Source organism: Artibeus jamaicensis, unplaced genomic scaffold, assembly GCF_021234435.1.
Source record: "Artibeus jamaicensis isolate MK-2021 breed Jamaican fruit bat unplaced genomic scaffold, CSHL_Jam_final contig_554, whole genome shotgun sequence".
NCBI classification, from domain to species: Eukaryota; Metazoa; Chordata; class Mammalia; order Chiroptera; family Phyllostomidae; genus Artibeus; species Artibeus jamaicensis.
Genome location: NW_026521885.1, coordinates 2,134,651 through 2,147,534, shown reverse-complemented (window position 1 = coordinate 2,147,534; position 12,884 = coordinate 2,134,651). Strand labels below are relative to the sequence as shown.

At 52.2% G+C, this 12,884-nt stretch overlaps 1 protein-coding gene across 13 annotated transcripts in view; it reads right to left on the bottom strand.

Annotated features, from left to right (window-relative positions):
- Nucleotides 1-12,884, bottom strand: part of ZNF185 (zinc finger protein 185 with LIM domain) — a 53,620-nt gene that overhangs the window by 32,203 nt on the left and 8,533 nt on the right. For 8 of the 13 annotated variants that reach the window (XM_053670198.1, XM_053670195.1, XM_053670203.1 and 5 more), the window contains 9 exons: nt 7,125-7,203; nt 6,807-6,930; nt 6,337-6,402; nt 3,867-3,908; nt 3,682-3,759; nt 2,957-3,046; nt 1,946-2,032; nt 874-957; nt 519-560 (listed from right to left, as the gene is read on the bottom strand). In XM_053670198.1, the coding sequence (XP_053526173.1) occupies nt 519-560; nt 874-957; nt 1,946-2,032; nt 2,957-3,046; nt 3,682-3,759; nt 3,867-3,908; nt 6,337-6,402; nt 6,807-6,930; nt 7,125-7,158 (647 nt within the window). In that variant the 5' untranslated portion in view covers nt 7,159-7,203. Of the gene's footprint in view, nt 1-518; nt 561-873; nt 958-1,945; nt 2,033-2,956; nt 3,047-3,681; nt 3,760-3,866; nt 3,909-6,336; nt 6,403-6,806; nt 6,931-7,124; nt 7,287-12,884 lie in introns of all 13 variants that reach the window. The other 5 variants (XM_053670197.1, XM_053670196.1, XM_053670199.1 and 2 more) reach the window with 4 other exon arrangements.

Here is a 12,884-nt window from a genome sequence, read left to right as displayed (position 1 = left end):
CATGGTCACTTTGAAAGGCCTGTCCAACCAGGCAGTGGATCCCAATGACAAATCTCTGGACCTCATCCCAGTGATCACTCCTGTGAAGACATTGTTTAGCCTATTCTTGGTAGGATGGGAGGGAGGTCAAGGGAACAACTCCTATGTACCCCCATAACTACTTATATTTCAAAACCCCAGAGGCCCTTGGAAATACTATGGCTCTATCTTTTGTCAGGGGCCCAGCCCTGTTAGCTACTGGCAAATGGGAGTGTCCAATCACAAGCTGTGTTCTTTCAGCCAGGCTCCTGCCTACATAGAACTGGATGTTGGGGCCATATGTACCACCATAGCCACCCTGGTGCTCGTCCAGCCTCCAGACAGAAGCTACAAGCCCCTTACAACTACCCCTGACCAGGGATGGTGGCCCCACCCCATCCCATGACCCTCTCCTCAGTGCCCACACTACACCATTGCCAAAAGGAGGCCTTCTCCATGGCCAGCAGCAGGCTTCTAAGGCTTCTCTTGCTTACACTTACCTCTTTGCAATAAATGGGGCCTGCATCTCCTGGACAGGGCTGCTGTAAAGGAGGTAGAAAGGCAATTTGTTGGGCATAATCCATGCAGTAGACAGGTAACATCATGACCACTCTGTCCCAGGGGGTCCTGGGCCTCTCTCCCATTGCTAGCACCTTACCTGTCCTAATGGCAGCCACCTGACCCCTCAGTTTTCCAGAAAGTGCATCTGAGAATTGTAGAAGGTCCAGCTCAGAGGGCCCACTCACCACCCCCCTTCACCAGGCACAGAAATACTGGAGCCCTGAAGGGACAGGAAGTGTTCTAGAATAAGGAGACAGCTGGTGGCTGAGTTGTGTCTCTTGCTGTGCAACTTACCTGGTGCTCTTCTTGGCTGCTGACAGGACGTAGGAGCGCTCTCGGGCAGCTGTCTTCCTTACCACACTGCTGGCAGCTTCTGACCTGTGGTGGCAAGGGGACATCTGATAGACAGGTACTCAGGATGCCTTGGGCCACCACAGCAATGCAAGGGTGCAAAGCTAGCTTTGCCTCTGCTCTGAGGACCATTCAAAGGAAAGTAGAGGCCAAGGGAAGGGCAGCCCTTGTTTATTGAGCAATGGATACTGCCAATCCATGTTGGCTCATTCCTTATACCCTAGGGAGGCAGGTGCTAGTATCACCTACAGATGAGGAAACTGAGGTATGGGTAGTTGTAGTGTCTTGCCCAATATCAGACATTTAGCTGGTGGCAGAGTGGATGCCAAGTGGCTTTCCAGGCTTGGGGACACCTGCCATTGTGGACTCTGCCCTTAGGATTGTCCAGCTGCTAGGCCCTCAGCAGGGGGGCTTTGCTCTATTTCCTGAGCTACAGAGGGGCCAGCAGACATTGGGATTGGGGGTGGTGGCAGGCTGAGCCTGGGAAGCTCTATTTCCTTAGGTTCTAGCTGCTTCCCAAGCAACCAGCCTCAATTTGGGGTGAGGGACAGTGAAACCTCTGGACCTGGCCCTGTGTCCTAGACATGCAGCGCCCCCCCACCCTGATTGTGCACACACAGCACATACACAGAGGGCTCTTGTGAGGGGACCCTGTACTACCTATTTTGGTCCAATTTGCTCAGGACTCTTTTTAACAACCTGATATAAAGTCCTAAAGCACAACCCTTCCCACCCTCTGTCCACAGATGAGGCTTTCCTTCGACCCTTGTTACATAGGTTCTGCTTCATGGAATGTTCATAAAAGGGTCCCCTGAGCTGGCCCAGCTATGTGGGTGGTTTTGGAAGTCAAGAGATGACACCTGTTGCCAGCAGCCATTCCTCTAGCTCACAGGTCAGCAACGATATCCTAAATGTTGTGTACATCATCACCCCAACTGGCACAATTCCTATTTTACCAGTCTGTGCAGACCTGGGCCCCAGCCCTGCCCATGGGATGCCTGGTGGGTACTGTTACCTCCGTTTCTGCTCATCAGAAGAGAAGGGCACATCCTCCTCTTCAGCAGCCCCTGATGCTGAGCTGCGCCTGACGTTGTAAGGTGCCCTGAGGAATGCAGAGTTGGAGAGGTTGAGGATGTTGGCAATTATGCCTCCCCCTCCCCCAACCTCTACCCCTGCTCCCTCTCATAGGCTGCTATTTCAAGCAGCTTGCCTTCCTGACTTCCAACAGTACCAACATATGTTAACGACACTGCCTCTGGGCTTTTTTTTGCTCATGCCACTTCTTTCTCCTTGAGAGCCGGCCCTCCCCTCTCCCCCTGGTCCAACCCTAACAGTCCTCGAAGACCCAGTTCAAGCCTCATTCCTTCTCCAGAAAGACACTCTGGCCACTCCATGTCACTGGACAACAGTGACAAAGAACAAACGATATGAAGACATGGGGACCCCGGGAACAACTTACAAATCTGTCCAAAGCTCTCTCTCCTCCCTTGGCACATAGGAAGGAGCCTTTGACATGGGCTATGAGGTGAACTCCAGAGGGAACTCCAAAAATTTATATCCAAAAAGCATCTCAGATTTGGGCACAAAATGCCCATAACTAATAGATTGTCATGGCCAGCAGCATGCTTAGGATCATCAGGCACTAGCCTGGCCTGGCCCAGCCCATGCTGAAGCCCAGTCCAGAGGGGTACAGAGGCATGTTCAGGAAAAAGGCAGGGAGAAGCAGCTCCAGGGCCATGACCCACGACTCTTTCCCTAGACCCACCAGCCCCTTCTATAAACTTCCTACAGATCCTGCTTTGCTTTAGATCTGAAGCGCATTGTGCATGGACATCCAACTTTCTGGGGCTTGTCACCCTGTGGTGGGTTCCAGGTCACCACATGAACTCACAGAGATGTCTGACCAATAGGACTAGCACCCCTGAACTGTGCTCGGAGGCAAGCAGCCTGCTGCCCTCAGAGGGCCAGTGTTAGGATTCATCTCTTGCAATAAAGAACTAAGCTAGGTCTGCAATGGTATACTCACAGCTTCTTGTAGTCCTCAGTGGTCATCCTGTAGCCAGAGGAGGAGGGGCGGAGAGGCCCAGTGGGAGCTGCTGTCACCACACTGGCAGTGCTAGAGAGGCAAGGAGTTTTCCTTTGTCCACCCTCAGGCCCCCTTTTACCTCCAGATTTGCTCACACAACCCAGAAGGCACATGGTAGGTGGATGAGAGAATGCTGGTGGCCTTTCTTCTCTGCTATCAGCCCTGCCAGATACCCAGAACATCTGCAGCACCCTGAGCAGGCCAGCCCTCCTGCCAAGGGCAGACCCAGCCCCTTTGACCCTGCCTTTCTGATGGGGTCTGAATTCAGCCTGACAAGGTGTTTTGACAATATCCCACCTGAGCCTTCCAGGAAAGTGGCTTAAAGCACACAGCACACTGCAGTCAATCAGCAAGTCAAAGTTTCCTGCAAGTCAGGACTGGCTCAAGGGCAAGGTCACCAAGTAGTATCCCAGGTACTCCAAGAAGCCAGAGGGCTGGGCCATGCACCCACCTGAGGGCTTCCAGTACCTGTGGTGCAGCTGCCTCCTGCCCCAACCCATCTCCTCTGGTTGCCCCTATGTTGCTCTCCAGGTTCCTACCCTAAAGGAGAACAAAGCTGCCACCCACCACCCCTTCAGTGACAGGCAGAATACTCTCTCTACCATGAGCCTGGCCCTCACAACTTCCCATTGGTTGGCTGGCTGGCCAGAGCCCCATGGACACACCTTTTTGGAGCTCCATTGGCCTTAGGAAAGTGCTTCTGGGGCTGGGATGAGCTGTCTACGGGCTTGGTGAACACTCCCCTAAAAGAGAGTCCAGAAGAAGCAGCTCATTAAGCTCCCAGGGAGAAGCCAGGGGTAAGTGCTGGTGGGTGCGGGGGGGGGGCAGTCAGGGTCCTGCCATCACCTACCGGATGATATAGCCAGTGGAAGCCCTTGTGCTCGTAGGCCTGCTGAGGAAAAAGAAGGCATGAATTGAGTTGAAGCTTTGCTAGAGGGCCCTACTTTCTCCTGTCCCCAATGACAGCAAAGCAGCTTGGCTGGTGGGTGTCCCAATGCAGTCAGAACAAAAGGAGCAGGAGTGACTGGGGGCTTCCCAAGACAGCCAACCAGCCTGTGCTCCTAGCCTGGTTCCTACTCTGATCTTCCTGTCCCTCTCATGTTCCCCAGAAAAAGTGCCTGTGGCCAATTGTTCAGGGCCCAGCCCAGCATGACCCTGGCTCACAGCAGGTGCCTAGGAAAGGATGGTCTCTAGCTAGGCATGTGCTACAGAGGCATCCCCTCCAAATTCTGGCTTCTCCCTGGCTTTCTAGGTGCCAGCTCTCCCCTGAGCAAGAGCTCTTCTAGGATTGTTGACCGCTCAGCCACCTTTTGCTTTCAAAGTGGATCCAGCTCAGGCTCCATGGTCAGAGACCTGGGGCTGAGGACATGGCAGGTGAAGCCACTGCTCCTGACCTATTCCCCACCCACACCCCCAGCATTTTCCAGGAAGGTTCATGAAGGCCTAAGGAGCAGAGCTCAGGCAAGAGCCAGCCAAAACCAGCTGACCCTCCTCTCTGCCTCCTTTTAGGCTTTCCCTCCTCCAGTTACTGGGACACCCACATCACAGGTCTTTTGGGAAGTTTGGGATCTGAGAACATGGCCAGGGCTTAATCAGTGACTGGAAAGCATTAGGCTCCATGTGCTGGGCCCTTCCTGCTCGGGAGCAACCAAGGAAGCAAGGAGTTGGAGGCGGGGTGGAAGTGGGAGCCAGGGGCTGACAGTGTGAACAGCCAGGGTTAAGCTATAGCAGATAAGGACTCTGTCCAGGAGCAGAAAAGCCTGGGGCTGGAGCTCCAGGATGGGTCTAAGGGGACCTCATGTAGGCAGGCAGGAAAGGCAGCACAGAGCCCCAGTGTTCTCCATCTTGACAGACACTGTACTTAACTGGGTACAGCCTCCTGGAGGTGACCAAGTTCCAGAAACACTTGGGATGGGATCAAGAAAGGTCACTTGCACCCCTTCTAGCCACGATGAGCATTTTTATCCTTACCTAAGGACATTTTTTCATTGCTTTTAGAGAGAAAGGAAGGGAAAGAAACATCTATTGGTAGTTTCCCCTATGCACCCTGACTGGGGACCAAACTCTCAATCTAGATACGTGCCCTGACCAGAAATGGAACTGACAATGTTTTGGTTATGGAACAACACTCTAACAAACTGAGCCACAGTGGCCAGGATGGTACAATGAGCACTTCTGGCTGAAGTACCAGTGTGCTGGGGAGGTTAGGCCATGGCCCCTGGTTGGCCCTGGACCCTCGTAAGAAAGAATGAGAGTTGAAGTTTATGTAGACTTTTGGATACCCATACTCTGGGCCCTGAGTCACAGGATGTGCTTTCCAAATGTACCCACAAACCAAATCCCAGGGTGAGAACTACACCCCCAAGTAAACAAGCCCACCCAACCCTACGAGTAAACTATTTTTGAACTGTCCTCAGGTCCTTGCCAACCTTGCCAATTGCACTTCTCTTTTGTACATTCATCTCTCTACTTAGGTAGTACCCATGGTTCCTGCTAGGATGTCAGTTCTCTAAGGAGTAGGCTGTCTCCACTGTGCTCAATACAGGACCTGGCAGGTAGCAGGCACTAAGTCATTGAGGGATGATGGGCAAGGCTACAGTTACCAAAGGCAGCTTCTAGGGCTGGTAGTGAATTTGGATCACTCCATTCCAGCTGCTGCCACTGTCTCTACTGCCAGCTGAGAAATACCATGGCAATGTAACTCTCTGCCAAATGCCAGCTGTGTAGAACAAGGGTCAAGCCTGAATTTTTGAGCCCCCCATCCTCTTATGTCTCAGGAGCAGTTCCTGCAGATCTTGGAGGATGTTCCCATGCTTCAGAGTCTCCCTGGACACTTCTTTGCAAAAGTCCTTGAAATAGAGACAGGACTATTCCCTTGGCCAGCTGGCAAAATAGGTTATCCTAAATTTGGGAGATAGTTGTCACAAACATGTGAGTCTGCCCTGGAATGCCAATTAAATTACTAGGTGTACTCAGTAATCAGGGCTACCTATAGAGGGAGTCATGTGTGACTCTCAAAGCACCTCATAGACATTGTCTTACTTCCTGAAGGGGATTCTTAATGATAAATTTGATCACAGTTGACAGGTGGAACCATAGAGGCCCAGGATGGGAGGATGCAGTTGTCCCAAAGGCCACACAGAAAGTCAAGAAAATGGACTTAGTGACTTCTGCTTTCCCTTTCCCAAGAGGGAGCAGAGCAGAAAAGCCTATCTTTCTTGTAGATTTGATATGACTTGCTCCAGACCCTGATGCCCCTTCTCAGCTTGGGCTCCATTTCTGTCCCCTAAGGTACCAGCTATCTTGGTACCACCTCTTACCTGGGCTTCGGCACTTCTCCAGCTGATGAAAAGGATGTGGCACGATTCCGACCAGAGGGCAGCTCTCTGGAGAAAGAGGGGTCCTAAAATAGTGGCTCCCAGGCCTCCTCCCATCAGCCCTCTTGTGATCTCCATCCTAGAGGCAGCTGAGAAAGGTGCAGTACACGCACCTAGGAACTTGGCCCATCATTCCCATCTTCTCCTTCTATGATTGTCTCCACATTCCACAAGCACTTGCCCACGTGCACCATGGCATCCAGGGCTTTCCTGCCCTGTGACTTTGGTTAAGTCTTGCTCTCAGCTGGATTGCTTTTCCCTGCTCCAACTTCCCCAGCTGGCCAGTGGCCACATTGCCTGGCTGAGCTCTGAACAGTGGAAGCCCCTCAGCATCTCCAGGGGTGGATGAGACTCATGGATCACAACCTCACCCCACCCTGTTGTTGCTGGTCCTCCCAGCCTCCTGGACTTACAGGGTGTGGCCCTCTGATTCATCCTGCTTGGTGATCCAGCTCTTGTCCCCCTTCAGAGTGGTTCGCACCTTCATCTGCTTGAGTACATTACTGCGCTCCGCTTCACCTGCTGTGAGAGGCTTCCCTGGCAGGGGCAAGGCCACACAGCTTCAGAAGGGGAACCCAGCCCCAGGACCCTGGGTTTCCTTTCCAGCCCTCCCAATATGCCTCTCTCGCTCTGCTGCTCAGGCAGCACTCAGGGTCCTGGCAGGGCCAGACTGGAAAGAGGCAGCTACATACAGAGCCCGGGGCTGGGACAGGAGGGAGCCTGGACCTCACCTTTGGTGCTGCTTCCAAGAGCTGAGATGCTCATGGTGCCTGCTCTGCAAATCACTTCTCAGTTGATTCAACAGGGCTCCTGGGCCAAAGGCAAGCATATGGCTGTCACTTCATGCATTTATAATGTCCTTTGGGCATTGGGAGGCAAGAGCTGGTGAAGTCCTGGGTGGCAGATAGAGGCCAGAAAGTGAGCACTTACTGGATCTGCCACCACTAGATGGCAAACCCACATGTCTGCTCAGGGTCACTTACCTGGGAAACAAGGCATAGGTTGCCACAGGCTCTGTTTGAGACATGGCTGATGAGGGAATACCACAAGCCCTCCTAGAGAGCTCTGATGGCCAGAACCCATACCCCATCAAGTGTGGGGGAGAGAGTGGCACAGAGAGAACCTTCACAGTGCCACACAGACAGCAGCTTCATAGGGGTCAGCACTAGTGGACTCATAAGGAGGGACAGAAGGAAGGGCTGGGGCTGGGGGCAACAGTCATTTTCAAGTTGGACTATCTCTCTCAGTACTTAGTAGTTACCTGACAGACCTTGGCTGGTCAGCTAACCTCGAAGGGTTGCCTCAGTGTTCTTTCCTGTAAAATGGGGGTTTAAAAAGTCTACCCTTCATGACTGCTCTGGGGACAGAATGGGGATCAATGTCTTGCAAGTGCCTGGCACCACGTGGCACAGGAAAGATTGCAAGGCAGTTGAATAGGAGCAGTAACTCTCAACCTGTTCTCGCTAGGAGAGGGGACTGTAGGTAGTCCTCAATCAGTAAAAGAATGGCCTGGGGATAGGCAGTCCTGTGTGGTTCAGAATTTGGTTCCATCTCCAGTGAGGAAAGCCTGGGGCCCCACTGCCAACTCCTAGTGACCCTTAGGGACCAGGCAAGGATGGCGATCTGGTAAGGGTTTGCTGTTATGCCTGGGAGCCAGGTATGTTCTATGCTCTGCTTTCTCTTCCTCTCTATCTCTGTCTTCTAGGCCTGCTCTCCCTCCTTGCCTTCTCTTTGCCATTCAGCCACATGTTATCTTCCTGTGGCCAGTGGGAAGTCGGCTGTGGTGACCTCTGAGACCTTCACAGTACCATGAAACCTATTTGACTCAGGAGAGCCTGGGGTAATGAAGCCAGATCTCCAGGATGGGACCAGCCAGTTGCTGCAGGGACATGGAAAGCCCATGTCATGTGTCTAGTCACAACCCTGAACTGCCACAACCAGCCTCTTGGGCCTCAAGAAAAGAGTTGGAGGCTCAGGCAAGTGGGCACAATGAGAAGCAGGGGCCTAACTCTGCCATCACAATCCTGAGGCAGAGCAGCCTTCCTTTCAGGGGTCTGCCACCCTCTGGGACCCTCCAGGGTCAGGCCTGAGCAGCTGGGCCCTGCCACCATCTGGCAAGGCCTGCATATGTTTCTGTGGAGGTCAGGGTCACACTGAAATGGGATGGGCAGGGCAGGGGGCCAACAGTGAACCAAATTTGCCATGTCAGCAAGAGCTGGCATTGCCATAAACTGCACCAAATGAGTGGCCCAGGAGGCCTGAGCACATTGTGTGCCAGGAATAGCACCTCATCATGGTGAATGGGCACCCTGCATGCCCAGCCTCTGAACCAGGGAGGCCATGTCAGAGTTCTACTGAGAAGAGCACATTCCATAGGTGATTCTCAAAGGCCCAACTGTCCCATCCCAGTAACCCATGAACTGGCCCTACTTGGTGGGGAACACAGATGGAATTACTTCCTGAGATTTTGGCCCTTTGGTGTCCTGGTGCTGCTGTCTGACTGGGAGACCTTAGATAAGTACCTCATCTCCTTTGGGCCTCAGCTCAGGCATTCATACTACTCAGTCTTTAGATTTCTTCAAACTTATTAGTCTCGTCTTGATAAACCTGTTGGCCATGTTGCCTAGAAGTTTTCTGCTTAATCAGAACCAAATAAACCACTGCCAAAATCAGGAGAGACTCATACACATATAGAATGACAGAGGCATAGGGGCCACTGGAGACTCCCAGGCCAAAGGGCAGAGACATGCACAAAAGCCCACAGTCAGGGAGGGCAGAGATGGGATGGTGCCCACACTACTTCAGGCCTTGTCTTTACAGCTAAGATCCCAGTCAGAAAACTCAGGCAAAGACTAGAGCCAATGATTCATCTCAGAAGTCAATTGTCATTTTTTAATGGCACAATCTCTGAAAAAGTCAGAAAGTAGAGCCTTTCCACGGGACTGAAGAGGAAGGTAGCTCTTTGGCCAAGGGGCCTTTAAAGTGATGAGTGCCAGCCAGAGAGATGGACACATAAAGTTTGAATTTAGGTCTCTGCTGGAGAACTGGCTTCTCCCTTCATTTCACTAGCCCCTCTGTTCCCCATACTCCACCCCACTCCAACCCTCATTCAGGCCATAGTCACTTCTGACCTCCTCCCTAGTCTATGTGGTTTTATCTGTACCTCCTTTCAGTAGTGCTCATTGGCTTCTAATATCAGTTGGCCTGGCTTCTCTCTCAACTTCTGTGGGCTTTCCTCTAAGGCTAAGGCTAGGGGCAAACTTTCCAGTCTAGTGTCCTGATCTAGCCACTTTCCTCTCCACCCTGCACCCCAATGTTGATACTGCTCCAAAGAGACCATGTGACTCAGCATCTCTAGATGGTGGCCTTTCAGCTCTCACTGTCCTGCCTGCCCTTCTTCCTAGGGGCCTCTCCCTTCCCCTGAACCTAGTGCTATGGTACTGTGGACCCAAGTCCTCCCAGGTAAGACCTACCAGCTCCATCAGCCTTAATGAAGACAGAGTCCAGCACCCTTCAACCCTCACACACAGCCTGCACTGACAATCCCTGCCGCTGACTTGGAGGCTGGCAGGGGCCATGGTTCTGACTTACTATGCTTCTCACTACCCTTTCTTAGATCTAGGTCTTTGCTCAGACCCACCATCCCCTTCATTCTCAGAGAGCAAGGCAGAGTAGCCATCCAATTAAATGGCAGCCAGGAAAACCCTCACTGTAGACAGGAGCAGTTTTGGAGAATGGGGGGTGGGGTTGACCACTCAGAAGGGCATTTCCTGGGCAGCTCTCATACACTGTTGGTGGGCAGGTTAATAGAAGTATCTTCTGGAGCACAGATTGCCATATGTTTTGAAAGCCTTAGAAAGGGCAAATATGTTGATTTAGTAGTTTTCCTCACAGCCACATCTCCTAAGGAAACAATTTGTATAAGTGAACCAAGTATACAAGAGCAGCACCATGCCTATGTTGCGTGTGATAATGAAAATATGATAATAACCTAAAAATTCCCAACAGCCATGTTTAAATATATAATTATCCATCATTCAAGCACATCCTATGCAGCCATTGCAAATGATACTGACATATACGATATTTAACAAGCCTTCATGTGTATGGAAAGGCAGCTTTTAAAATGAGATGTATAGGATGGTGCCATTATATTTACACAAAAATGCATATGAAAAAAAGACACCTGAAAGACATACCAAAATATTTTGCTCTGCTGTATTTCCAATTTTTCTATCACTAACATGTAAATACTAAACAGTGGTTTTAGCAAACGAAATGGGACTTGAGGCTGGTTGGATAGCTAAGGCTGGATGTCAAAAGCTGCTAAAAGGATGGGATGTGAGCAGAATGTACAGATGCAGCAGTCCCAGAAATTCTCTGCCTCCAGTGGACATCCTGGGGCTCAGGGGGATGACACCCTGGGATTCTAGGAGCCTGCTGTGCCTTGCCAACCCTTGCCTTGGGCACACATGCAGGACATCCTTCTGGAGACTCCATCCTCTTTGCTCAGAAGTTTGGAGTTGGGGGAAAGCAGGTGGTATGTTTAGGGTCTGACCTCATCCTGATCTGTCAGGAGGTCACAGCAGCAGCTGCTCCAGCAGCACAATGCAGAAACACCCCAGGGAGCAGGAGGCTAGCTTCCCTCACAAAGGCAAGGGGCACAGCAGGACAGAAGGAATGCATTTTGCAGGTGCTGAAGACAACTCCCCATCCTCAGGCCTCTCCCCCACCCAACCTTCTCACCTCACCTCCCTCCCTGCCCCACACCCAGGCTATGTAGCACTGTTCCCAGGGAGAAGGAGACTGGGGAAGGGAGTGCTCTGAGCCTGGATATTGGCAAGAAGACCTGAGTACCAGGATGGGGGTGTTGGCCCTACCTTTCTATGGGGCCCCAAGATGTGGGTCTTGAGCATGCTAACAAGGTAGGTGCCCAGTCCAGGGATCAGGATGTGCAAGCCCAGCAAGAGGTCAGCAACTAGCAGGTAGTAAGTGTACTGTCATCCCTGCTTCACCATGAGCAAAGGAGCCCAGAGAGGTTGGGCAGCTGGCCCCAGGCAACATTTCCAACACTTATAGAGGGTGGAGGGTGCAGCCAGAATCTGAGCTGCAGTCACAGATTGCACAGCAGTAGCAGTCACAGCAGTAGCCCTGCTGACCCTGCGATAGGGAGAAGTTTTCTGGTTCCTTAGAAATTGCCATGTTGCCCTGCTTAGGGGCCTGGCCTGGGCCACCAAAGGGATGGGTAGCTTATCTGCCACCTTCCACCCAGCTGTCCCTCATGACACACTTTTGGAATCTCATTAGATATAATCCCATTAGGCAGTACCCTTTTCCGTGCCAACTCTGAACAAGACCTTACACTGAGACTACACCAGCCTGTCCCAGGGCAGGTCAGGCCACCTCAGACACCAGGTGGGTACCCCCAGCCACTTTCCTGGCCCTTCACCCTATTCTTTATTCCTCTTTCATTGGCCTCATTAGCCTGCAGATGTCTCTTGGGGCAGGCAGGGGGGAGATGGAGACAGGTCCTCACTGATGCAGATGGCCTCAGAATGCCAATAGGCATGCTCCCAGTGCACCTTCCCCCCTGCTGAGCAGTCTCTCAAGGCTGCCCAGTAACCTCCCAAGAAAGGGGCCTCTGGTCTTGATTAGACAGACAGAAGCAAGGAACCAATGAGGGAGAGGGGGGGAGCCATAGCAAACCTGGTCAGTGAGTTGGAGTTGATGCAGCAGCTGATGTTGGCAGATTAGCAGGAGGCGGGGGGGGGGGGGGAGGGGGGAGGGGGAGGTAGGAGAAGGGAGAGTTGCAGACAGTGATGCAAATGCTTGGCTGATGAGAGAGGAGACAAAGATGGAGAGAGAAGCAGCAGCAGGAGGGGGCACCCTGCAGCCCACAAGGACGTGCTCTGAAAGACTTGGAGAAAGTTTTCTAGAATAGTCAACCCGCTTGACTCCCCAAGCTGTGCACACCTCCTTTTCCAAGCAGGCTTCTGTCTTTGCCCTTGCCTAATGATTATGAGCTTCAGTCTAGAAGGCATTTCCTAGAGAAGCCTTCAAATTCCATAGTCCCCTGCCTCAGGGACCCAGTCCGGTCCTATTCTTGGTGACACTACACTAAAAATGTCTGCATTTCCCACTAACCTGGAAGGAAAAAGGATCCACAGGAGACAAGGAATCTCCTTGTAGAGGAGAGGTATGTAGAGGTGCAGAGCCCACCTTGGACAGAGACTGTAAGCAGTGGTGGGCATAGGTGTGGGCATGGAGGGCCACTGACCTGATGGCTCTCTCTGACCTCTGTCACCCCATCCTGGGGCCCTCATGCCAGCCCACCCCAGGATTGAAATGTTTTCTCTGCTTCCCCTGCACAGCTGGGAAGGGTTGGCTTCTTCCAGACAACTAGATGCACACCAGGGAAGGGGCAAGGCAGCTGGGCCTGCCAGTACAGGCAGGTTGAGCCATACCAGATCCCAGGCCAGAGGCCTTGGATC